This window comes from Bemisia tabaci, chromosome 5 (genome assembly GCF_918797505.1).
Source record: "Bemisia tabaci chromosome 5, PGI_BMITA_v3".
Taxonomy (NCBI): Eukaryota; Metazoa; Arthropoda; class Insecta; order Hemiptera; family Aleyrodidae; genus Bemisia; species Bemisia tabaci.
The window spans coordinates 3,944,604-3,970,313 of record NC_092797.1 but is presented as its reverse complement, the minus strand read 5'-3'; the positions used below and the strand labels follow the sequence as shown (position 1 = coordinate 3,970,313).

Genomic DNA, 25,710 nt, shown 5'->3' with positions numbered 1-25,710 from the left:
GATATGTGACAGCCGACAGCCTGCACACTTAGGATTTGCAGTGGATTGGATTTGCGTAGTGCGTAAGGAATTTGCATTTATTGTTCAAGAAACTGCTTGACCTCGTTAATAATGTACCAATTGTGTACTTAACTCAAATAATTTTCCTTAAATACTCGGTCGTGATATTATTGTCCAATCGAAAGTGGAACATGCGGTTCTCCAAAGTTTTCCTCAGTGAAAGTACCGATGCATCATTAGGTGTAATTTCAGGAATCAAACGATTCCCGAGCAGGGAAATCTGCACACCCGTTGCATTTACTTACACCAAGGTTTGTGAAATTATTTGAAAGCATTCTGCTCCCAGCTCAAAAAAGAAAAAAATGATCAGACACAATAAAGTTAACTCAGTGTTATGTAATGTAAGAAGTTAGTCAGTAATCCTAGAAGCATGCGTTTCTCAGCATGCAGAGCGCATCTACCGTAAGTAATAAATGTCTTTCTTGTTGAAAGCATTGAAAGAACATCTCTTATGCAGAGCTGTCGTAACAATATTGGGTTACCGTTGAATCAGAATAATCCCATGCAGGCATCCATTGGTCTGGTTTCATGGAGGTTCATCCTCTCTCACATTCTGCACACGGCATTGTTTCCATACTTAATGCGGTCATAGGGGTTTAGCTGTCATGATGAGGTGTTGGAATAAGCTTTATCGCTTAATTCAAAGGACAAATTTTAATCATGATCAGTCACCAATTTGTTTCCATGGCACCAATGTTCGAAACTCACCTTGGAGTTTCAGGAGCCATGTGGCGCATCAAGCTCGATTTTTAGGGGCCAAATTGACTTTTTGCCTATGTATTACAGCCCATTTAGTGACAAGATAGACGCAAGATGTTTTAGTTACGGAACTAGCAGCTGTTACTTGGGGGAAATTTCGGAAAGTCACTAAACAGAAAAACTATGATTTTTTTTCTTTTGGGGAGGGGGGGGGGATTTTTAGAGGCCATGATGGTGCGGAGCCTTCACTTTTTAGGCGCCATGACTGATTTCTTAGGTGCATTTGGCGCGTTGGTGCCTGTGAGTTTTGAACACTGCATGGCCTACTAAGTTGGATTAGTTTGTTTGTAAAATGGAGTACAGATCCTAGCTGAATGGTGCTAGGTGCCACACTTGGCCAGAAGTTTCTCCCATTGCATACTCCATACATACCTCCTCCATCCTGACTTCACTGATCCTATGGTCATGAAGAAATCAGGAGAATGGAGAGGCTTTATTCAGGAAGCAGTGATCTTTCAAATTAAGGAAAACCACCACCACATGGGTAGAACCAAGAGGAATTTTTATGAATTTTTGCGACACTAGATTGAGCCGAAACTGTTGACCCCATCTCATTGAAATAAATCATCTAATTAAAATGGTTCCAAGGAGATAGGGCCATCTTGCTGTCTAAGACATGTAGTGAAATAGCGGAAGCAAGGGTATAAACGGCAACGCTGCCAAACACATTTTTGTGATCTTGTTCCTTCGTCGGATTCCTCTGGGACAGGCATGTGGAGCCCAACTGATATCGGTGGTAGGTAAAGACCCTGAAGGTGTCGTTTGTCTGACAGCTGAAGGAAGGTTTGATAATGAAGGTAATTGGGTGTTGTAGGGCACCCTAGTGAGCTGATTCAGCAGCTTGTATGTACTTAAATTGAGAGTTGACATAATATTGTATTTTTTTAGGGTGGCTCAGTTCCTCATTTAACTCGAGAAGTACTGGAGATGGCATTTGATGCCTCAATGCCGGTCGTCATGCCAGCAGAGAACATTGCCTTTGCCTATGAGGCTGTCAAAGTGTTCCAGAATGGAATGACTTCTTTCTCTGGTTTATCGGTAAGTCATCCTCTTCAGATCTGAATTCGATTATCTAAAGAAGTGTGAGCACATGCCTTGAACATGTTCAAAGGAGTTTAAATGCTCAATAAGCCAAAATACCAAATAAGCTCACGATAGGGATATTTATATTGCAGCTAGTATTAGTATTTTAAAAAGTCAGGGAATTTTAAACAATAGCACTTAGCAGAAATTAGCATAATTGAATGGGGGAAAAAACCAAGTGGAAGTTTTGTTCCTAGGTCAAGGCAAGTTAAAAATTTTGGAGTCATGGAAAAGCAAAAAAAGGAAAAAATTATAGAAACCCTGGAAGTGGATTCCATTTGTCCAAACTCTTTCAACTGTGGGATGCATGGTAAGGATGCTATGCTAAGGCTTTCAACTAAGTAAGATACTTTATTGAGGTCAAATAACAATTAAAATGAGCGATTAATATGAAAAAGTAAATATTTAAGTAATGAGGTTCTTCAAAGGGGTAGCTCAAAATCCTGGAAAATTGAATTTTCTGGCTATAACAGGAAGACTGGTTTGGTCAACTGGTTTTTAACTGGTTTGGTCAGTAATTTTGCAGTAGATGGCTGCCATTTTTCTATAAGAATCTCTTCTTGTATCACAGATCATACAGTTATTGGATTTTATGGTGATACTTCATTTTTGTTTCCAGGAAAGCATCTTTTGGTGCAGTCAATTTGACCATGCAGTAAACTCGCCCAAGTCACTGAATCAAAAGGACAAAGTTGCTCTTTGGACTCGTTTTGGGAAAAAACTCATAGATGCCGACTCGTAAGTTGAACTCAAGGCTTTATACGTACATAATTGAATAATTTTTGCCATTCAGTCGTTTTATTTTTCATCTAATCTCCTGTGGTGCCTGGTAGCATGCTGATGCTTGGGAGCCAACCAAATCTCATACTTTACTATTAAAAATGATCATGTGCCTATTACCTCAGAATTATTTTATTTTTTTAAATTTTTCTTTTTGTGTGTGTGATAAAATTACTCTCTGTTATCTGTAGTGAATCAGAATATTTACCCAGGTTTAATCCAAGTAAAAACCTGGCTGTGTAATAGCAGTTTTTAAAAAATAGTCTATTTGTTTTCTATTGCTCAATACATTTCATTTTCATTTTTTAACTTTTGCACTGTTGTAGGTACATGGATATGATGGAAGCTTTCAAACCAGACTTGTTCACAGTTCTTTCCAATAATGATACCAACAAAACTAGTAGCAATAAGCAAACTCGTAAATCAGTTGATCAGTCCATCAGTTTGCTTCAAAAATGTGTGGAACGGCATAAAAACTCCTCGGTAAGTGTGATACTTCCTCTCGGTGGTCATTATGTCTTAAATTTACAAGATGGTTAAAAGCATTTTTCAGTTTAGAGGATGATGAGAGTTAAACATGCCAATAAAAAGAGAAGAAAAAAAAAGGAATCAATTCAGAAATTGAGGCACTGGATGCGAAAAGGGCACTTCTCAATTGCAGTGTTTCAGAATCTCTGTTGCTAATTAGTCCCTTGGAGAAGAATTTAATGGGTGATTTTGCCAGAATTCTTTCCATAGAAAATTGTAGGACCATAAGGAATATTCTGTGAAATTGTCAGTGAAATGGATGCATTCACTTTCCTTACAATGAATGAAATATTAGAGGAGACTCTGAAACACTGCAACCGAGAAGTGCCCTTTTCGCATCCAGTGCCTGAATACTGGCACGGTAAGTTTTTAAAATTATTTACCAGTCGATATTATTTTCAAATGGAATTGTAGTTATCAGTGAAGTATCAACAGTAAAACTACGAAAACATATGTCTTGATTACTTTGTCTAAAGATCTTATCATTTCAAAGAGCATTACTGTACAAAATTTAGAAATGTGTGGTCTTGTAGTCTCACTATTGATGTGATCTTTTTTCCTTGTCCAAATGTTTTCATTTCTGTTTAATATTTTTTAAAAAAAAATTAGAGGAAAATCTATAGAAATGAAAAAGAAAAAAAAATAAATAGCAAGTTTTAGCTGGTATAAATACTTTAGTGACTTGAAAGTTATTTAATTGTAAATACCTATGAGAAGAGTAATGAGGTTGTCTTCTCTTAATACAAAATATTTTTTGTTTCCTCTGAAGGTACCAGAGACTCTTAGCACTACCACTTCAGCTTAGGAACCTCATCGAAGAGGAATCTGTTTAAATTATTTGAATTTAATATCTTAAGAAAAGCAAAATAAAAACTATAAAAAAACTTTGTGAAAAGATGTCCCTTCTCTTTGCATTTTTTGCTCAATAAAATTTATGCAGGAAGATTGTTACTGATCTTACGTATCAAATATTTGCGATAAGTATTAGGCTCTAAATCGGCATGAAAATTTGAACAAGTCAGTCAAAATTGGCTCCCATAGGAGTCTCAAAGGATCTAGATAATCCATTCTTGAATTCATATTTTTGTAGATACATTTTTTATACAGTTTCTAATGTTTTATTTAGTTTCTTATAATGACTCAGTAGCAGGAAACAGCTTGGAAAAAAGTATTTTTGCTTCTTTTTCCAAGTAATCAGTTTTCTTGGCATTGACAAAACCTCAAAAACTGTTCTAGAAAATTGCTTGTATCATTTATGGTTTCTCATGAATTGAGTTGATGAATTTTTCATGTGTTTACAGATTTTGAAAGATACTGGGATACTTGCAGGGATTCAAGGTGGTTATAACGTTCATGATCGAACTCGATGTGCAGAAACGATGTCAAAAGCAGAAGTAGATGGATTTGTCATTGATGGACTTTTCACCAATGGTTTGGAAGTTGAAAACATAACATTTGAGGACATTGAACCTGTGATAAAAGTTACCATGGTAATCTGCCTTTCATTCAGATTGCATTTGATCTTAGCTTAACCGCTAGAATAAGGACGCCAGCATGTTCAAATGTACTGTTTAACAAAGGCATGAGTGATCTCTGAGGCACCTGGTTTCCACCTGGTTATACCTGGTTTATACCTGGTCATAATCTAACAGTCCGGAGAAATTCTTCCACTAACAGAAGTTCAGTTAACAGAAGGTTTTGGACATTAGAAGCTCAATGAGCGTACATTTTATCAAGCAAATCCACGAAAATGCAAAAATTATTTCCTTAAGAGTTACTTTTTGTAATGAGCTGATTCTAGAGTTGCCGCCGGTTTGGAAAACCTAGAAAGTTAAAGAATTTGTGGGAAAAGTCAAGAATCTCTGACACATCTACTCATCACTAAAAACATATCACTGATCCTCCAACTGTTTACCTTTTATGGCCTTTTTAAGGCCTGTCATCTTTTAACCAGCTACTGGACGCCTGTCTCCGCAATTGGATCTTCAAACAAGGAAATCATGTCCAAGTTTAGTAAAAGTCTATGGTAAAAAAAAAAAAAAAAAAAAAAAAAAAAAAAAAAAAATTGCGCAAGTTTTGTTCAAAGGTCAGGATAAGTCACGGAATTAGACGATTTTGGAGTCGGAAAAAATTTAATAATGTCAGGGAAGCTAGAAGAGGTCAGGGAATTTAAAGATGAAGAAATTATGGCAACTTTGTGGTTCCATTATTACCAAGTTTCACTTTCAAAGACTAATGCGCACATTACCTTCAACTTTTTTTTAGCTGCATCTTACTTGTAACCAATCCCTTTTATTCCATTGTAAATTCAATTATCTGCCGTATTGTCTTTGAATTTGCAATCTTTTGGGTCCAGGGGAGAATTTTCCCTATTTTGCAGCTCCATCCTGATGCTACACTACTTATTTCTTCATTCATGAAAGAAAATGGATTTTGAGGAGGAAACTCTGAACTGCTCAGTACATCTGAAGAACTGCTTGGGGCAAGAAATATAAATTTTCAGTTTTCGCTGCTGAACATTTTCCTCTTATCTTGAAAACATTGGGCGGAAATCCCAAGCCATAATTGGTGTCATAAATGATGCCATACGCATTTGAAATGAATTATTCCCAAGACAGGGTACCTGCAGCAGTAATATTTTTTCCCGGATTCCCCTTTTTTGTTCTAAAACTTGGAACTGCTATCCAAGGATCAAGTTTTTTAATTTTTGAGCGTTCTTTGAGCCAAATGATGCAGAATTATCCCTTCTAATCAGTGATAAAATCAATCCCTCTCGTTCCATTTTAGGCAAATCGTGCCTGACGCAGTCAGTTATAACTTTGATTCAGTTACATCTATTTTCTTAATAAATCCAATTTCATTTTTAGGATCACCTACCCAAAGATAAATTAAAGGCTGTTTATGGTGCGTGGAATCCTGATGTGATCTTAAAACTTGTCGACATGGGAGTTGATCTGTTCGACACCTCCCTAGCTTACCTTTCAACTGAAAAAGGCTGTGCTTTGAACTTCAAGTATCCAAAAACTACAAAAAGGTAATGTCAGCTCCAAACATCTTCCTCCATTTATAATTTTCTTGTAATCCAAATGTCGCCTTTTTAAATATAGAATAGAGGAAGTTAATATACATCTTGTACTTTAGGAAGACGGCTACAGCGCTGTGTGAGAGACTCTCAGTAAGAAACTCATTCATACCATTGGGTGGAGAGAAACTATCAAATTTATCGACCATATCAATCTGGCAATAATCATTTAGTTGCTCGGATAATGTGCTGTTGCCAAAATGGGGATCAGTGTGTTATAAAAAGAATTCTCAATGGGTGGCAGCATTGAGATGCTCAGGTAGTGCATTGTTGCCAAAATAGTGATTGGTGTGCTTGCTTCGCTCGCAATTTTACCAAAGGAATCTCTAATCGGTGACAATTTTTACTGCTGCTAAGTTACACCGTCGTAGCAGTATACGCTCAGCTGTTGGATTAAATCTAATTATTGAATCTTATCCTTAGATCATCAAAATCAAAACTGAATGCATCGTTTCTGCAATCGCCGAGCGTCTCAAACTCGAAATCGGTTGACATTATGCAACCGCAGCACTTCAGTTTAGCGTTCGTGAAATTTGGTCTTTCCTACGGCAGTCTTTCTTTTTAGCCAGCATTTAACCCATGCTACAAAGCACAATCATAAAGCACAAGCCTAAGCACTGAATCTTTTTGTACTTTGTGCCCGTGAACTCATATCATGATTCTGTTGTTTTAAAAACTAATGAAACATTGTTTCAATAAGCAGGCAGAAGATATGGAATTAAAGTGTCATTTCACAAAGAATACCAGCTTTCTATTCGGTTTTGATAAACCGAGACTGACTAGATTTTATATGAAGTAAAGGTGATCTAACTGCATTGAAATCTCTTATGATCCTCTTTCTTTCTTTTATTTTTCCAAGAAAACTCTTTTAACATATTATCAAATCTAAATACAGCATTATCGTTTAACTTTTGGGGTAAAGAAAAACAGAAAATTGAATGAGTTTCTGAAGTGTTGCATTTTTGTCAGATCATTTTTACCGTATGATGTTTTTAATGACCCTTCAAATCTGTTTTTCAGGTCTTCAGAGGTCCTTGAAACGGTACCAACAAAGAAAAGCGCCTCTTCTGAGTGCAATCTTCTAACAAATGGTGTTGCAACGGTAGATAAACCAGATGATGATCTCCTAGTCAATGGTAACTGGTGCGTCATCAATACAATGCCAGGGGGACAGCCAGTCTTCAGTGATAGAATAGTAAACAGTGTTTCTTCTGAAGATACCAATGTTCAAAACGAGAAGGAAACTAGAAAAGACACCAACAAAACTGATGAGCTTAACCATAAATCAAAGTTACCTAAACTAAATACTCCGCCTGATCCTCCTAAAAAGAAGGCAACCCCTGCAGAGGTGGAAGAAAAGTCGGCTGCCAAATATTCATCCTTCGAATTTTCTCTTCGAGATCCAAGGTCAGTATTAAAACCATTATCAAAATACAAATTTCAGCAGAGAATCGAACATTGCTATATTATACTTACTTGAATACTTACAATAAAAATACAGCATTACAGCAAAACATGTGGTTAAAAAGAAGTACAAAAAAGTGGGCAGCCTTGGCTAAAATACAAGTGGTTCAAAAAACCTGGACATTATGGGGTCCTGACAACCCTATTTTAATATGAAAAAAGGAACCAAAGCTAAAAATGTACAAAGGTGTCACATATCACAGTCCACAGTAAACTAAATGAACAAAAATTATAGCATCAAGGTCAAAAGAGAAGTCTGAACACTGCCATACTGAGAAAAACAATTGTAAGATCATTAGAATGCTATCAAATTTTTGACTTTTCAATTTTGAGGAACAACATGAATATTTTGCTTTGAAAATTATAAGCACATTAGATTTAGAATAAAGTGCTATTAAAAGTTCACTGGTATCTTGCAAACTTTACATTTTATTGTGAGAGATCTTGCAACGTCTGAATGTTCACATAGTGTTAAAGTTTTCTTGTTTTTGCTTCTCTCTTTTTTTTTGTTTGCTCTGTTCATACTGTGTTCTACCTTTGTGCGGCAGAAAACAAGGTGAGCTTTCACTGAGAAATTTAAGAAACTATGAAGCATGTCAAAAGTCTGTAGAGCTGGGAGCCCCTTAAAACAAATTTCAGAGTGTCTACTGGTCCCCAAAAGTCCCCTATGTCCCCGATTATCCCCGTTTTTGGAAGGGTGTCCCCGATATCCCTGAAAGTTCTCAATTTTCTTGTTCAGATCCCAAAAAAATGACAAAAATCGTCCTAAGCACCAGCATTTTTACATTTTCCCGCCGGCCGCGACGGCGTAGTATAACCAGGGATAGAAAAACTGAAGTGTTGCTTGGTTTTTCGTATGTCTTCATTGGTTCAACATAACTTGTAAAATTAGTCGTATAAAATACGCCTTTTAACGCTCTAACTAGCTCTCTTTCTCTTACTATTTCGGGGAAAAAAGTCCCTGGTTTTTTTAAAAAACATCCCTGAAAGTCCCCAAGTTTGGATTTTTATAACTGGTAGACACCCCGAATTTGGAAAGAATATTCTCAGAATCAGTGATCCTAAGCGTACGGACATATCCGTGCCGTGTGGATCTTCCCCATACTTAACGTTGCCCATGTTGTCACAGAATGACCAAGTAGGCAACAGCAGCATAGAGACTGGCAGAGTGTGCTGATCTCATAAGTCGAGCACCTGGGAACACCGCTTAGAATATTTTGTGGAATAAGTGCAGAGGTTGAAAAATGGGCTTTCATTAGAACTTAAAAATTTTGTAATTCTTTTCATTATGAGAGCAAAAGTTCCCCAGGGCTTATAATACCTCTGCAGTTTGCTTCACTGCTTCAAATCCGTCAAGTTGCTCATTAAAATCAAACACATTCAAGTAAAATATTTGCGAAAATCAATATTTTATGGCAGAAAAAAAGTAGTCTTCACTGAAAAAGATGCCCAAGAATTTCTTTGATTTCTCATGCATCTTTTCTCCTAAAAAAAATTCTGCGCTTGATAATGGTTGTGTATAAAGTCATTTTCAGGGTTTCTGACAATCTGGGATACCTGGAAAATCAGGGAATTCACAGCAACCTAAAAAAAAAAAAATTAAGGGAATTCAAGGGGGAAATCAGAGAATATTGCGAGAAGCCCGTTAGCTCAGCAACTTGAGTCACCCAGCCAACTTCAGCAACTTCATTCAAGAGAGCGTGAACAACTTCAAAATGCCTTTCTCCTTAATTTGAATCTATAGAAGTAGAGATTTGGTGACTAGTTTAGCAAAAACAGTGTAATTTAAAAAAAAATCTACGTGGAGGTTTTGATCAAAAGTCAGGAATAGTCAGGAAGAAATCAGGGTATTCCGAAATTTTGAAGTCAGGAAAAAGCCATAAAAACTCAAAGAATGAGAAAATGAAATTATGAGAACCCTGCAACTGGTCCAATCATCTTTCAATCCACAAGTTGAACCATCTCTTAATAGACCCGCCAAACCATCTGTTTTCTGACCAGCCAAATTGTCTGTTGATCAGATCACCCATCAGAATCCTCTGTCATTCAACCAATCAATTAGTATATTTATTGACCAGGTCAATTAAACAGCCAAATCGTCCAATGAAAGTGAAAATTACATAAAGTAAAACAGTCTTGATCACCTTAAACTTTAAATGCTTACAACTCCATCTGTGTACTTCAAATATTTACTCATATATTTTTTCCCCCAAACATAGTTATTAATTTATTCTTGTTTTCTTTTTCAGTGTTAGAGAAGAGTTCATTCCTCTTGATCCCGACTGTCTGTGCCTGACATGTAAAAAGCACACCCGTGCCTACATACACCACCTATTAAAAACCAAGGAGTTATTAGCTCCTGTCCTTTTAATGATGTAAGTCATCCATGGTCCACTTTTCTTTTTAATTGCTTTTTTTTTCTTCTTTCTTTTTCAAAACAGGTGATTCCTAGAACATAGGTGAAGTCTGTAAAAATGTTTGGGTCATATTAACTCTTCGACTCGTATAGTGTTCAGTTGAGCAGTATTGTTGAACTTCACAGGCTGAGATTTTTAGGCCTAGTCCACACGAGCACAGTTCGCGGAACCTCGGGCAAACTTGTCACAGGAACTTACTATAACTCAGGTATAACTTATTCCCCTAAACCCCAGTCAAAACTAACTCACCCAAACTGCGCTCATGTGGACAAGGCTGCTGGGAAAAAATTATTTAGGAATAAGCATCTCTGTGACGATATGGAAGTCTGTCATTTCTCTCTGTATTTCAAACATTGGCATTGCTCAAAATTTTTCATCGGGGAGGTAGGATGCCAAAGGCGAAAATGAAAGGGTTGTCACAATCAAAGAATATTGGGAAAATCGGGAAATGTCAAGGAATTTAAAAAAGTCAAGGAAAACCTGGAAGTGTCAATAAAACATAATTAAATCACTTATATCTGCTCTCTAGAATGAGTTTGACGTTTCAAACAACAAATTTTTAGTCTAATTCATTTTATAACTTCAAATTTAATTTTTTTTTTTTCTGTCAGGAAACCGGTTTTAAGCCTTTTAAAGCTTGGAAATGCACCCCTCTCTCTAATTTATTGCAGAAACGCATACTTTAAAGGCAACCCCTGGATCTTGCCACAGCCTTATTCTTGAATATCAACCAAAACTCATCCTGGGGATATTTCAGGTTATGGTGGAAGGAGATGGTCCTGGTCCCTCCCCCCTCGCTTCCACCGGCATCTCTGACCTTCATATATAGACTGTTTTTTTTGTTAATTTTGCTCTGTTTTTTTCTTTAAAAAAAGAAAAACTTGTACATGTCAATCTATTCAATCCCTCTATCAATCATGTCCTTTTCACTCCTTTTTTTCAGACACAATCTTCATCATTACCAAATGTTTTTTGAAAACATACGACATAATGTCAAACATTGTGGAAAAGCATTCATCTAGCCATGGAGCGTGAAAATTATTCCTGACATCCAGATAAGTTGTGTTCATATTTACCAGTATGTTTTTTTATTTCTCTTCTTATTGTTTGAGAAAAATGTTCCCATCGCTAGTTAGTACAATTGCAATTATGTAGTTCAAACACTTATTTTTCCATTAGGCGTTTTAATCTGTCTCAATTCACAGGACAGTCACTGTTTACGAACAGTGTCTGAAACAGTGTTTGAGTTTAGTATTCATTAATTTTCATTTTACATAATTCTATGTGCTGTTTCTTCCTTGAGTCTTTTTTTACTTTCTCTCGTTCAGTTTCTTTTGATTGTACTGTAATACCCCGGTATCCGCGAGGGTTAAGTTCCGCGGATACCGAATTCGCGGACATGGGGGCATTGGTCTTTTGGAAAATGAAGGGTTAGGGGACGTGTCAAATGAGAAATGCTTACATTCACCTATGGTTTGCGGAAGAAAGTTATTAGAGTTGGCTGTTTCCTTTTACGCTGTAGATCTTTTTGTATTTCAATGTATGGAAGAAGTAGACTGCTGAGGCCTTGTTGGAAATTTAGTGCCCTTTCCATGTGCGGATCGACATGATCAGATCGTTTATTCCTGGATGTAGAGGAAGCTCTAGATGTTAAGGAAGTTCCACATGATGGGGTGGTTTCTTCTATAACCTCCATATCGTCTCGTGAACGTTTCTGAGACATTTCCTTTTTAATTCCAATCTAATTTCGAAACTTGAAAATTTTGAACCGTTCAATATCACAGAAATTTTGCAAGAAAACAAATGAATTCTTTTTTTATTGGGTGAAGCGAGTCACGGAGTAGCGGATAACAGGGTAATGCCGCAAAAATTTGATTGCGGATAAGCGAATCCGCAGATGGCAGGGTCGCGGATACCAGGGTATTACAGTACCACAATTGTTGCCTTTTCAAGTGAAAATTTATCGAATTTTCCGTACCGATAAAATAATTATTTTTGATAAAAATAAGCACTTTTTCTGATAAGTCAGAATTTGATTAAAAACAGGACAGATTTAACCAAAATCTGCTTTTTTCTGACGTTTTATTTTATTACACAGAAAATTAGGCGATACTGGAAATTTTTTGAGTGAATTTTTGATCTAAGGTAAATCCTCAGAAAGTTCAATGGGGTTAAGTAGTTTAGATCTCTGTTTAAAAAATTGAATATGATATTAAATCAGAGAAAATCGAAGCTATTGGTTGGCTGTTTGCGCTGTTGAAATTGACGCATTTAAATCAAATGGAACTATATCCATTCCGATGTGAGCCCTACAATCCATAAAAATACATGCCTGACAGGGTTCATGTCTTGGATACAGTTCCTTTTGATTTAAATACGTCCAATTAGGCAACAAGGAATGCAGTTAGGCTGATTGAGGATAAATTTGTTCAACTCGGGTGGATTTTTTCCGCTATAATTGTTATATTTCCATGTTTATGTAGTTGAGTCTAGTAATATCAGTTGATCATTAATGAAATAAGATCTCATTTGTAGAAAACTTCAGTCGGCCTCTTACATTGCTACAAAAATGGCAAAGAAGTGCGTCAATTTCTCTCATCTAAAACAAGAAACTCAATCATTCATTTGTAAAATTTATGGGAAATTTGGTATGTTTATGTGTATTTGCTGCATTTGAAAATATTTACATGTTTCGTTAAGACGAAAGCCTAACATTGTCCAATACTGCTGATAATAGTCTTCTTTTGATCGCATGTAGGCAGTATATTTTAGAAGCTTTTGCTAGTGTTGTTATGGTCACATCGGAAGTGACCAAGTCTATTAATAAACAAGAGTAGACAACGATGCAATCCTCTTGACAACGATTCCAGTTATCTAATATCTAAATGTATTTAAAATGTACCTCCAAGTGCCTTTCATGTAATGATTTGAATTGGGGTATGAAGTGTTCAATTTTCTAGCAACAGTCATAGTATTAGTATTAGATGTAAGCCAAGGGAAAATTCCTTTTGAAGAAGTTTGTTGATCTTTCATTTTTATATACCTACTTGTAACCAATTGGTCTGTTGTTTGCAAGAGATCCAACCAACTTATTTGACTTTATATCAGTAAAATTATTCACAATCACGTTGAACATATCAGAAATGCCGTACAAGATATTTATGATACCAAATAATTTATTAACAATACTTAACCTATCAACAGTACAGACTTAAAAGTAAGGTATGAGATCGAGGGGAAAATACAAAACATTGGTCATTCAGCTAGGACGTATAAAAACCTAAAGACGAAGTGCACTATTTATCTCAGAAAGGAAGAAAGTAGGAGAAGTAATGTACATTAATTTTAAAGCGGTGCTTTAGCATCAATGGCCATAAGCCCAGCTTATTCTCTGGTGCAATCAGCCATTTTTTCCTGCTGCTTCGCTCTCCTTGCCGCTTCAGATCCTGCTTTTTCGCATATGGAGCAGTTCATTTTTTTCATTATTTTGGTAGTTTCAGCTTTGATTGAATTGACAGCATTTACAAACAAAACAGCAACTACAGGATTTAAAATAATAAAGAACAGTGGAGCCCGTATATAACGAAGCTCACAGTGCTCAGAAAAACTTCGTTATATCCGGAACTTCGTTAAAAGTGGACCCGGCGGAGAAGTGGGGAGAACTTCGGGAAAATTACATAAAAAAAAACTTACGAACAAATCAAAGTAAATTAAGTATGTATTTACTACAAAAAAATACATATGTCTATGCTCTCTTAATAAAGGAGTCTATAGACTGTTGCGCTGTTCTGGAGCGGAAACCATTTCTTACGAAGTCTTCTTCGAACTTTGAGCAAAAGATCCAGTGACCCTTCTAGACCTGTCGCAAGCGCATACTGGCGAGCCTGCTGTAAGGCTTGCAACGTAGCCTTCTTGCCTTCTTGGAGATACCTTCTTGCACATCATGTCTGAAAAATAATACTTTTTTATACTTTACACTCAGGTTTTTACTTTAAGAGTATATAGTAGACATTTCTGATGTGTTCAACATGGACTGCATTTCTTGTGGATAACAGACCCATCAAACCAAAGCTCTCTGTCCATTTTATGATTCAGTTTTAGTTTCAGCAATGCACTAGTTACTTTCAAAACGATTTATTTCTGTTTTTCTGTACACTTGTGTACCACAGAAGAGCCAATTAATTGTTTGAACTTTACTTTTTGCCTTGTCCTGCAAAAATCTGAAATTGCATCCTTGCTGGTATCATACAAGAGAAGGATTGATAACAGTTCACAAGATTTTTATGTTGAGCTTAAGTTTTCTTGCAACCTCTGGACAGACTTAATTTCAGCAAATAAAGGAGTAGAACATTTGGCCACGATAAACTTGAACATGTATTATATGGACTATGCAAATCGTTCATTTTAGAGTATATTTTAGACATGTCTGATGTGTTCAACTTCGACAGTATCTCTTGTGGATGACAGACTCATTAATGTTGCTTACATTATTCAGTTTTAGTTGCAGTAATGCACTAGTTATTTTCGAACCGGTTCATTTCTGTTTTTGTGTACCTCACAAAAGAGCCAATAAATTGTTTAAAACGCGACCATTCAATTCATTATTAAAAGTAATCATTTTTAAAGACTAAAAGTTGAGAATTGCAGTCTTAAGAAGCATTAGTGTCATTTCTAGAAACTTTTAGGCTTAAAGATTGTTGTTGTTTTAAATTTAAGTTTATCTTTATTGTTTTCCTTCCACTGTTGTTTTTTGAATTCTGGAAAGAGTTTTCCTTCTTTTGTTGTTTTCAAATTCTGGAGAGAGCTTTTTTTTCTCATTCAATTAAGTTTCGCAAAGTTTTCCCTTCAAAGCATACATTACTTATGCCCAAGCACTATTTTTTAAGCTTGAGTAATGATTATCTTTGAGATTTTGCCTCTCTTCTTGTTTCCAGAATAAGAGGATCTCATAGAGAGGAGAGCTCTGCGAAAGGAAGCTGAGCTAAAAATGGTCTCCAATACCTTATGTACAAACTAGATTGAAATAACTCCTCTCATTGTCAATATTGTCAGTCTTTGAGTAGCATCAAGGCTTTAAACTTTATGTTCACAATTCATTTTGTATGCTTATTTTAGTAATATTTATTTTGTCTCCCTTTTTAGGAAAAAACATATGAACAAATTGTATCAGAACCTAAAGGCACCAAGTGTTCACTTCGGTTTTCAATTGTAGATTCTGTTTTATTGGACAGCTTTTAGCTAAAGTTGGCTGAACAAAATTTTTCAGCGCCATGAATTTTTAAGAGGCTTTGCTCCTCTTTGCTCTTTGGTCTGTTTTAGATCCCTTGTGCAGTCGGTTGAACTGACACAATTTTCTCTGAAATTCCCTGGAAACTACATTCCTTTCAATGCTAAATTCCTTAGTGTAAAATTTAAAATATTAGTGTAGAATGGATTTATGAAAAATAGATTCTAGACGTGCTTTTTGTAAATGAATCTAGTCCGGTGATTCAACCGGTGGAGCCTTCGGGAGAGATGGTGATCTCAAAAGTTTAAGAGAGGTTCTCTAATTAAAAGCACATAATTCAATTACCGCTCAAAATTTCAATTTTGTGTCCCAATCCAGTTTAGGGTCTCTAAATCATCAGTGATTTTATTAATTCAAGATACCTTTTTTCTCATCACTGTGCCTTGCCTAAGAGCAAATTTCTATTGCCTTTCTGCATCAAGTACCTACCTAGTATAGTCGAGTAACAAGTGTGTACTTATATTTTTTGTTTTGTGTGTGTGAGTGTGTCGCACTAGGTGGTTTTAAAATTTCCAAGGAAACACCCAGATCCGTATATTAGTGATAGTGTTTTTTTTGTCCGATACATGTTAACATTATTGTAATTACTTTCAGTGAAGCATCAAAATGTGGTCAGATGTTTTACCATAATCTCGAGTCGAGTCTTAGTTGTCTTTGTATTCATTGTCATAATTGTCAAATCTGCTCTCTTGTATCATGATTAAAAAAAAAAAAAAAAAAAAAAAAAACCCCGAAAAAAGTTGGAGAATGCTGACTTGCTTTTGTTATTCCACAGTAAACGGAGAGGAGGCTGTCAATGTAGTAAATCAAACGAACTTAAATAGGATTTAAAGTCTGCAGCAGCCTGATTGTTGAAATTTTGTGTTTGTTGACTGGACAAGACAGGATTAGGGAGAATTGAGTCATGTGATTGGTCAGCCCTCTTTGGTCCTCTTTGTTGTGCCGGTAATGGACATATTTAAGCAGGATTTGACGACATAGTATCAGCAACTCAGAAAATGTCTCTAGCTTCTCGATGAATACGTCCATTACCGGCATGACAAAGAGAACCAAGGATAATGCCGACCAATCACACAACTCCATTGTCCTTAATCCGCTTAACGAACACAAAATTTCAACAATGAGGCTGCTGGTCTTTTCTCAGAATACCCCAATTGAAAGGAGGAGAAAATCAAAGGAGCAAACGTGTAATATGAACTTATTTAGATAAGAATTTTGATTTCTGTGAGAGAATGTATTCGCTTACTCTGTTGAATTTTTGATCATTCTCTTTTTCTGTTAGGTTCATTTTTTCACATTCCCCATGTATTCCCTGTAATTAAATCCACCGTTCTCAGGTCCAACGTTCCCTCGCCCAAAAATAATTTCCTGACACAGTACATAATGAGGATAAAGTATTTTAAGAATGTATTATTATGAATTAATTTGATTTGATTCATTTCGTCACCTACCGCTAACTTTTTTATCATTCACCTGAAATGTGCTTGCCTTATTGTTTGCTTCCTCTCACAGTCACTAATACTACGTATCTGGTTTCCCTCTAAAAAACTGATATCCCTAGCTCATACGTACATATTTGCGCATGATGGCAACTCTGTGAGACCAGGTTTGATCAGTGATTGAAGTTGGTTTTCTTAGAATCGTACCTTTTGTCTCCATCCCTTATTTAAGTCATCATGCGCCTATTTTTTTAGTGTACTCTACTTTTTTTCGAGTTCCTGTTAAACCTGTATTTTGTCTCTCTAGTCCAGATGATTTTGTTGAATTTTCTGACATAGTGGCCTTTGTGTGTGTGTTATCCAGAAAGAAATGGTTTTTTTTTTTCCTGTCTGGAGAGCCAACTTTGGCTCAGTGTTGGAAACAGCCTTATTTTCCCTCCTTTATTTTCATAGACCTTTCTTACCACAAAATCCGTTCCATGGAAAGGAAATCTTGTTAATTTTCAGTTTTTGATTGAACTATTCGTCTTACTCCTGAGCACAGTTTTGATCTTTCAATTGCCCCTCAGTGATTTTTAAGCCCGATCTGGACAGTTAAACATTTTCAGATATCACTGACAGAACATTTGTTCAACAAAGCAGCAGTTTGGCAGAACTGCACATTTTTATATTGTTTTCTTATATGGTAATACATTCAGTTTCTGTTCAGTAAAAACTCCCTCTATACAAAAATTATAAAAACCAGACTTTAAGATCACTTGTCTTTGAGACCCACCTCATCAACTTTTTGTTCTTTTCCTTGTATTTTTAATTGATTTCTGTTTCTCAAGTATCGGAATAAACTTGTCAAAGCTTGGATTTGCAACTCTACCCACTTTACCCTTCTGTTTGATTGTAATTAGATCCTCTACCTCTTGAAGTAGGTATTCAATAATTCCTTCAAATGAAAAATGAATCACAACTTCATTGTAGTTTTTTCCTTTTACCGACTCACTTGTACTCTAGGATCGGTATTAGATAGAAGTGCGAGTCTCCGATGTTCATTTTCCCATGCCATGCAAGTACTTATACCATATAAATTGAAAATTCTCCCAGCATTAGCTCCGAAGTATTTATATCATCAATTTTTTGCCCTCATGAAATAATGCAAGTAGTTCCTAAAATAAAGGTTTTAAATCTAGAATAATTTCAACTCTTTCCAATATAATTCCTTTTTTCACTTTACGTTTGTTTTCTGACGTCAGCAGACAGAATACTCTCAGATAAAAATAGGTATTGTTTCGGTAATTTTTTTTATGTTTCTTTAATAGAGAAAAGGAAAAGAATTTGAAAGTATGATCTGTTATTCTGAAAGCTGTTATTAACAATACCTATCTCTATCTCTACATAAACCATTGATTAAGATCCATCAAGAATTTTTTTTTCTCAGAAAAAGCAAAAACTGTTGATGCTTGAAACCTATTTATCTTTGGTCCTCTGGAAACTTGTCCTCTCTCGATTACGGAGAGATAACTGACGTGACTGTAAAAATGGACAATAAATCATTTGTTTTGTTCCACACAATCAAATTTTTGCAATTACACGAGTTATTTAGGGTGTTTCTCTGTTACCTCTGTTTAATTTGAGCTTACCTTTTCAGTTTTATTTAATGTTACCTTGCGCCCAGTTTTGCAAATTTAGTCAAGTAAATTCATGAAGTACACATTTTTGTGCTTCCTCCCGTAGTTTCATTTTATCTTTATCGTCAACCAGTTCCTAAGTGAGTTATTTCACCTCTCTAAAGAGTACTCCTGAATTATGATCCATATTTGTATAAGTAACTGTCAACTTATTTACTTTGTGATGTTACGATTTTGCCTTTGGAAAAAATGAAATAGTATCTCCAGTTTTCAATTTTGTAGCATTTAAGTTTGTGTATTTAACTGTCAAAATGATCGAGTACTTAATCGCACTGCATTTTTTTCTTTTGATTTTTGTAATGAAAATGAACTCTTAAATAATATCTACCATCTCTCATGTCATCAATTTTTTGAATTTTTGGTTACGAATAAAAATATTCTTTTTTCGCAACTTCTTGTTCATCATTTTACTGGTGCATCCTATGTGGACGTAAGATTAGAAATTCAAAACCTGGTAAGCGCCACTAAATGTTGATGAGTTTGTGCATGATGTCTCTTGCTGAGGTATAAAAGGACTTTCATACCTTTGCGTTGTGGATTTTTTAATAGAGAATTTTCTCCCAGTTTTGGTTTTTTCCAAGACACTAATTATTATGCAAAGTCCACCAGATTCTCTTTAAACGAGAGAAACAGCTGTATAATATTTAGCAACATTTGATGACACTTGCCAAGCTTTAAAATTCCATCCTTTAAATATTTGTCCTGTATTCCTAAACCCTATGTATTTTTGAAAGTCTGCAGTAAACCAGTGTTGCTATTGTTAAGATACAGGGTATGACAACGAGTAATCGTAAAAAAAAAAAACAAACAAACAAAAAAGTACTCCTGTATTTGTCAAAAACGGTTGTGAATTTTTAAAAATTGCTTTGGTACACACTTGTTCATTTATGTTGAAGAGAGTACCTTCTCCTGTCATTTTGAAATTTCGTCCTTCATAGAGGGGCTCTGCGGGAAGGAATCCCCCCCCCCCCCCCAGGGAGCTCAAAATTGTCACAATGGCACCCTCCTTTTTTGATATCCATATCATTGTAAAGGGCATAAAGAAAGGAAAATTTTGACACAATTTGAGAGTCATCTTAATCTGTTTCGAAATAGGGGGTACTCTAAACCAAATTAGTGGTTTTTTGGTCAAAGAGAAACAACATACATGTTGTGAGATTTTAAAAAAAAAAACAACTGCTCTTTTGGAATAGTGGCCTTTAGCTGACAAATCCAGAGCACGTGTTTTTTCGTTTTTCAAAATTCGTTACAGTTTCTGCAAATTTCAAGGTTGCTCCTAAAAACCCGAAGTCGTCCGATGTTAGCTACCTGTTTTTGAATTTGACTCTTTACGGGATAACGTCGCAAAATCCATTTCCATTTATTCCGCCGCAGCGCGATATTTGACTCTTTTTGACTGTTTTGACCGTTCCAGTTGCATGTTCCTTGTTAGAGGGAACATTGAACGTACAATGACATTTTAAGGTTAGATGATTATTGACACTTCTCTGGTCTTATCAATCAGTGCAAGTCCAATACTTCAACCGATTTCCCTGCCAATTTTATCATCTAATAGTTTTCTAATTAGTTTCGAACGAAATGTCTTCCGCAGTTTATCGATCTATCATCTCCACTGCCGAGAAATTTGTGCCAAATAAACTTCAGCCTTTATGGAATCACCCTGCTGGTATGTCAACAACTCCTATCTGTTCTTTACATTGATCTTTTCCTTTTTCTCCCCCCAGATTTTTTATTTGACAGTATAATCTAATTTACTGGCACCAGCAGGACTTCGTATTTTCTGGTCATGTTTTTTTTACTCTCATGACCTCTCTTTTTAGTGTCGATGAGTGATTGTCTGTAGTTTCACTTCCTACCGTAAGTTTAGGTTTCGAAGCAGGATTTGCCGTGAGCTATCCTTTTCAAAAATTTGGCAGAATTTCAGGTATGAGCTTATTACATTTTTCAACGACTGTATGCGTTAGTGACGCACAGTGCTTCAATTTCACCTTAGCAGTTTTTGAGCAATTCAACCAGTCAATTGTACCAGAGGCTGCATAGAATCATGATGATGAGGCATTAATTTTTACAAGGAGGATGAACACATTGAAGTGGTGATACCTGGCTATCATTTTTATTTGCATGTACACTTTTCTTACAGAGCCGGATGAGGTTGGTCTCCTATGGGGTAGTGGTTATTGCACTGACTGTATTACCTAGAGGTCCTAGGGTTCGATTCTCTGCCAGGTGACCCAAGTTTGATGGTCTCGGGCAATGGTGACCTGGGACTGGGGTCTTGAGCTTAACCCTGTGGATTACCAAAACATTGGTTTACAAAAAAGCCCTATTCTTTCTGTCCGTTTCCTCCTCTCAAAAATTATCTAATTCTGAGTTTGAATACTGATAAGTGTATGAATCTGATATGATGTGCAGTGGTATCATACCTTTATTTTTTTTCTTTCAGGTCCTAAGACAGTTTTTTTTTGGGCACCTGTTTTCAAATGGGTAAGTGATAGAATATTGTGTAAAAACTTTTTGGACGATATGAACTCCATGAAAGTAGTAAAGTTCATACCAGTGAAAGTAAAAGAGAAGGCTCCCATCTGCAAACAAAAGCAAAGATCAACTATTGTGTAAACAAAACTTGTCCAGGCTCTGTATTTAAGTAGGCCAACATGAGAAAAAACTATTGTTATCTGTGAACTGATATTATTTTTATTATAGATTGTCAATGGGAGGAGTTGGAGGGCCATCTCTGTCACTAGACCTAGAAAAAATGTACTTCAAAAGCTTTCAAAATCATTGATAATAAAAATATGACGTGGAATTTTGATCCCAAGTATATTAGAGCTTTCGAAAGCGGTTTTTGTTGAAATAATGAAAAAAGTCGATTTTTCTCAACTTTTCTGGACATCAATTAGACTTCACCATATTTACTCTTGAAAAAAATAAAAAAAAAAAACATGAATTATTTTTCCCTTGATCTGAGCCAATTCATCCTACTTTCTATACTGGACATCTTTTTTATTTTTCAAAATACTCAATACTTATTGCAGGGTCTAGTCATCGCTGGTATCGGAGATTTAACCCGCCCAGCCGATAAACTCAGTGTTTCTCAGTCAGGAGCCCTAGCAGCAACAGGGCTGATATGGTCCCGTTACTCACTTGTTATCATTCCAAAAAATTGGAGCTTGTTCAGCGTCAATGTCTTCGTAGCTGCCACTAGTCTGTATCAGTTATCTCGTGCCATCAAGTAAGTATTTTGCTGTAATGTCTTCATTCCTGTCAGTATAATACATTTATTCAAGCTCGCCCAGATTGAGGCCTTAGGAGAACAAAACTGAGCTTGGTATTATTGCTGGGTTGCAAAAAGTCAGGCCTTACAAGATCGTTTGGACATTTGAAACTTTTTAGCATGATCCATGCCATGGGTCCATTGAACGCAAGAGATCCAGCCAAATAAATGTATTTTTTAGGGGTAAAATCACTTGCAAATCTTGCCGGGCACATCAAAGAAGTCTGAAAGTGGCAAACCTGACTGCCGGCCACCAAGAGAAACTGCTCGCATACGCGGTTAATTTGGAAAAGCATGTTATAAACTATGCAGACTGCACGTAAGGAGTGAATTTCAGACTTTTTTGATGTGCCCATTGTGATTTTCGAGCGAATTTACTCTAAATGAATGTATTCAGTTGGCTGTATCTCCTGCAAGCAACAGAGCCATTACTTTCTTTTTGTCTTCGAAGGCTTTAACACTAGCTTTTTTTGGTGTTAATATACTTTTACAATACTGAACTGTCTGTATCTCTATTCAACTCACGGTGTCTACAATTGGGAAAAACTGGTAGGTATTCATTAAGAAATGAAAAATTTCTGGAAACATCAGGGAAAAATTAGGGATGTCTGTTCCAGAAACCGAAAATCTCTTCTTCCATCACTTGAAGACCATATTAAGGTGCAATAACACAAATCCTAAAATGGTCTTCCAGCGATGGAGGAAGAGATTTTTGGTTCTCTTGAATATTCAAATTCAAGAATAATAGAGGAGCTTTCATTGATCAGATAATATAAGCATCAAAAACCCTTTTGGAATTTGAAATTCCACTTGATTTGCGCCAAAAAATCTGCTGAAAGATGAAGAAAATCGATATTCATTTTGGAACTCAGGAGAGTTATCTAAATTTTTTCAAGAAAATCTCGGAGAAGTGGAAAAAAACTTTGGTTTCTCATAAAGGAATAAGCTCCTGGAAATCAGGAAAAAATCAGGGCATGAGCTCCTGAAAATGAGGGTAAAATCAGGGAATGCTCATTTTAATTCATGCTCATTTGGTATCTAGAATTACTCTAGATACCATGATTCAATTTCACAACAAAGCAAGGGGCCTATTTCTTTTTGCAGACTTTGTCTGATTGCCTTAAGCAAATTCTTTTTTACAATAAAAAGGATAAGAAGGAAGAATGATATTTTGAAAAATCGGTTTTATGTACTTTGTAACCAGTGAAGAATAGCCAATTATGTAATTTCCTCACAAATCATAAGGGAGAGGGATGGCACACGTTTGTATGGACGCTATCAGTAATCTCGTGATAAAGTATCGTCGTTGGGAAAAAATATAGAATCTATATTGAAATTATTGCCTTAATGTGAGGTACATAATGCAGTTCTCTCGACAGCAAGAGACTGTTACAGATATCAAATCAATAAAGACACGAATGCAAATGTTGAATGGATTAAACTTTAATCATTCAATTTTTGAAGGAGCTAGCAGTCTGTACTTTTTTTTACTTTTTGTTTTTTAGTTATCAAAGATCCTTGACGTCTGCCGAGGCAACCCCTGCGGATAAGCAAGAGTCAAAATGAGAACTTCCTTGGAACTTGTGTGGCAATAATTCAGTGTTCTTGTGATATGTGTGCGAAATATCTAACCATCCAGTAAACTCAACTGTAAGCAGCATATCCTATTTGATCAAAAAATCTGAAGGTAGCATCTAAAGCTCAAAATTTTTGGAGCATTCATGAGATGTGCAACTCTCCTTCCTACTCATTTGCAAAGTTTTTTCTGGAACTTCGTTTAGGTTTTTCATTCCATTGACCCTTCATCTCGGAGTACATTTAATTTTTTTTTTTTTTTTTTAATTTTTTTTTTTCAAATGTAGACGTTCATGTATTAGTCTGAAGCGGTTAATTAAAAATGTTCAGCTATTGTAGATATTGCTGATTGTTTCAGCAACGCCCCAACAGTGAACTAGGTCATATTTTCCTTCCAAAACTTCTGAAGATGTTTCTATTCCTAAAAAGTAATTTAATTGAAGAATTGACAATTTTCCAAAGACCTCTCTTGTTACACATCAATGTTCAGAACTCATCCCAAAAAGTACAGCAATCTGTCTGTACAATATGAGCACTTAGGATCAGGAACCTATACCTGTTCAGCAGAAAATAACTGTGATACATTCCATTACCTCTCATTGGGTAATTTAAAAGAAAGCAACTTTATTCCTTGCAAATAAAAAATTAATTAATCTAATATTTTGTGTAAATTTACATGAACTTATTGTTACTTAAAAATTATTGCAGAAACAAAATGATCAAATTTTTCAAACTCTTGCAATTCTGGAACTTAATTCTTCTGAAAATTTTTTAGCCCCGTCTTTAGTTTTCTCAGGCGTTGGGAGATTTTAACTTGATCAAGACTCATGTTATTGATTGGATAGACTTTTCTTTGCATGCACATCAAGAGTACAAGGAAAGTTTATCCAATCAATTTAGTTTAATATGTCAGACTGAGCCATCACAAAGAAGGTTTCAATTTATTAATAACCTCCTATGATTTTGAAATGGTTGCCTTCGGTTAATTAATTTAATTTTGTGTGCGGACTCATCTAGTTAATTTGTTAGAGGAGAAAACTGAAGTTTTGCAAAATATCATATAGAGCAGCAGCAGGCTGAGTATTAAAATTAATAGACAAAGTAATGGACAAAAATGAGCAATTCCATTGGTTTAAACGAGTGGTCGGTATAGACCACAAGAGAAAGCAATGAACTAACTGTGGGGTCTCTTTTGGATTGCTGTTAGTTAGTCGATTCTTACCTTCTTTGTCCATTGCAACCACCCGCTTCTACCAATAGGATTGCTCTAGTTTCTCTTTATCTAGCAATTTTAGTAATCAGCCCGCAGATATCATGTGAAAAAGACATAAAAAATCAGTCTAACTAGTTGGCCGTTTCCAATTTATATAACTGAAGAGAATTGCCAAAACTCGTTCTTTATATTGCAGAAGCTTCTAAAGAGCACCACTCATTAGTTGGTTCTAAAATGTGTTGCTTTCATCTGATTTAGTTTTTTTTCTTAGATCTGGCCGATGGCAAAACAGAATATATGCTACGGAACATTTATATATTGCACACCTATCCTTGTGTCAATTGTTTCTCTTAATTACTGATACCAAATCAGAGAAGCTGAATGTTGGTTGATAGTGCCGACACCTGTATCACAGGTGCCTGCATTCTTGTTTCCTTCTTATTTCATGCTGAAGACGCATTTCGCATGAAATATGAAGTCTTCAGATTTTATCAGAATTTATTTTAGTCAATTGGCAGGGTTTTTATTCTTTATTTTATTCTATTTAAATTAGTTAATTCTGTTTTTCTCAACAAGATAAGCCCAAAGACACTACTGTTTCCTTCAAATCTGCTCAAGAACTTAGTATCTACGTAATTAGTTTTTTCAATTCATTCCCTGATTGTTGAGGGAACTAGAATCCCTGTTAAATGATAATTCGTGGCCAAGAAATTTCCAGCCCTGTTTGAATACAGCAAAGAAAACCAGTCATTAAAATCTAAAATTTGTTATAAAAATGAAAGAATCCTTGAGACAGATAAGTAAATATTTGTCAGAATATTTTTCAAAAATTTAACTACCGGCATAAATTTTGAAATTCCCTTCAGATGCAAGTTCTTTTAGTTTCATTATTTATACTCAAACTCTCCATGCTGCCTCAATATTTTCACATTGTTTTTGTCTCACCAGCTTACCAGCTAAATGCATTGAATGCATGACGCTTTCAAATTTTTTATTTTTCTGTACAAAATTGTTACTTATCATTCTGTTGACCAATCAACAATAAATTGTTATTTTTGTTTCTATATTAT

The 25,710-nt window shown here is 35.6% G+C and overlaps 2 protein-coding genes across 3 annotated transcripts; both read left to right on the top strand.

The window, feature by feature from the left end:
• The first annotated feature begins 22 nt into the window (after positions 1-22).
• LOC109043400 (queuine tRNA-ribosyltransferase accessory subunit 2) lies at positions 23-18,969 on the top strand. 2 transcript variants are annotated; one of them, XM_019060592.2, is made up of 9 exons: positions 23-311; positions 1,708-1,857; positions 2,522-2,640; positions 3,009-3,165; positions 4,512-4,700; positions 6,078-6,244; positions 7,313-7,699; positions 10,006-10,131; positions 10,785-11,089. In XM_019060592.2, the coding sequence occupies exons 1-9, from the start codon at positions 192-194 to the stop codon at positions 10,894-10,896; spliced, it is 1,527 nt and encodes a 508-aa protein (XP_018916137.2). In that variant the 5' UTR covers positions 23-191; the 3' UTR covers positions 10,897-11,089. The 2 variants fall into 2 exon arrangements, with proteins under 2 accessions (XP_018916137.2, XP_018916138.2); XM_019060593.2 differs by lacking the exon at positions 10,785-11,089 and adding an exon at positions 11,117-18,969 and having other exon boundaries at positions 24-311.
• Positions 18,970-20,037: 1,068 nt separating this feature from the next.
• Positions 20,038-25,704, top strand: LOC109043402 (mitochondrial pyruvate carrier 2). Its single transcript, XM_019060597.2, has 4 exons — positions 20,038-20,244; positions 21,022-21,062; positions 21,614-21,810; positions 23,358-25,704. The coding sequence occupies exons 1-4, from the start codon at positions 20,157-20,159 to the stop codon at positions 23,416-23,418; spliced, it is 387 nt and encodes a 128-aa protein (XP_018916142.1). The 5' UTR covers positions 20,038-20,156; the 3' UTR covers positions 23,419-25,704.
• Positions 25,705-25,710: the final 6 nt, after the last annotated feature.

Excerpts from the sequence above, each read along its gene's own strand:
- LOC109043400 (XM_019060592.2), top strand. The coding sequence starts at position 192 with ATGCGGTTCTCCAAAGTTTTCCTCAGTGAAAGTACCGATGCATCATTA. Across the intron at positions 2,641-3,008 it reads AAACTCATAGATGCCGACTC|GTACATGGATATGATGGAAG; the intron begins GTAAGTTGAACT and ends GCACTGTTGTAG. Across the intron at positions 6,245-7,312 it reads TATCCAAAAACTACAAAAAG|GTCTTCAGAGGTCCTTGAAA; the intron begins GTAATGTCAGCT and ends TCTGTTTTTCAG.
- LOC109043402 (XM_019060597.2), top strand. The coding sequence starts at position 20,157 with ATGTCTTCCGCAGTTTATCGATCTATCATCTCCACTGCCGAGAAATTT. Across the intron at positions 20,245-21,021 it reads TTTATGGAATCACCCTGCTG|GTCCTAAGACAGTTTTTTTT; the intron begins GTATGTCAACAA and ends TTTTTCTTTCAG. Across the intron at positions 21,811-23,357 it reads CAGTTATCTCGTGCCATCAA|TTATCAAAGATCCTTGACGT; the intron begins GTAAGTATTTTG and ends TTTGTTTTTTAG.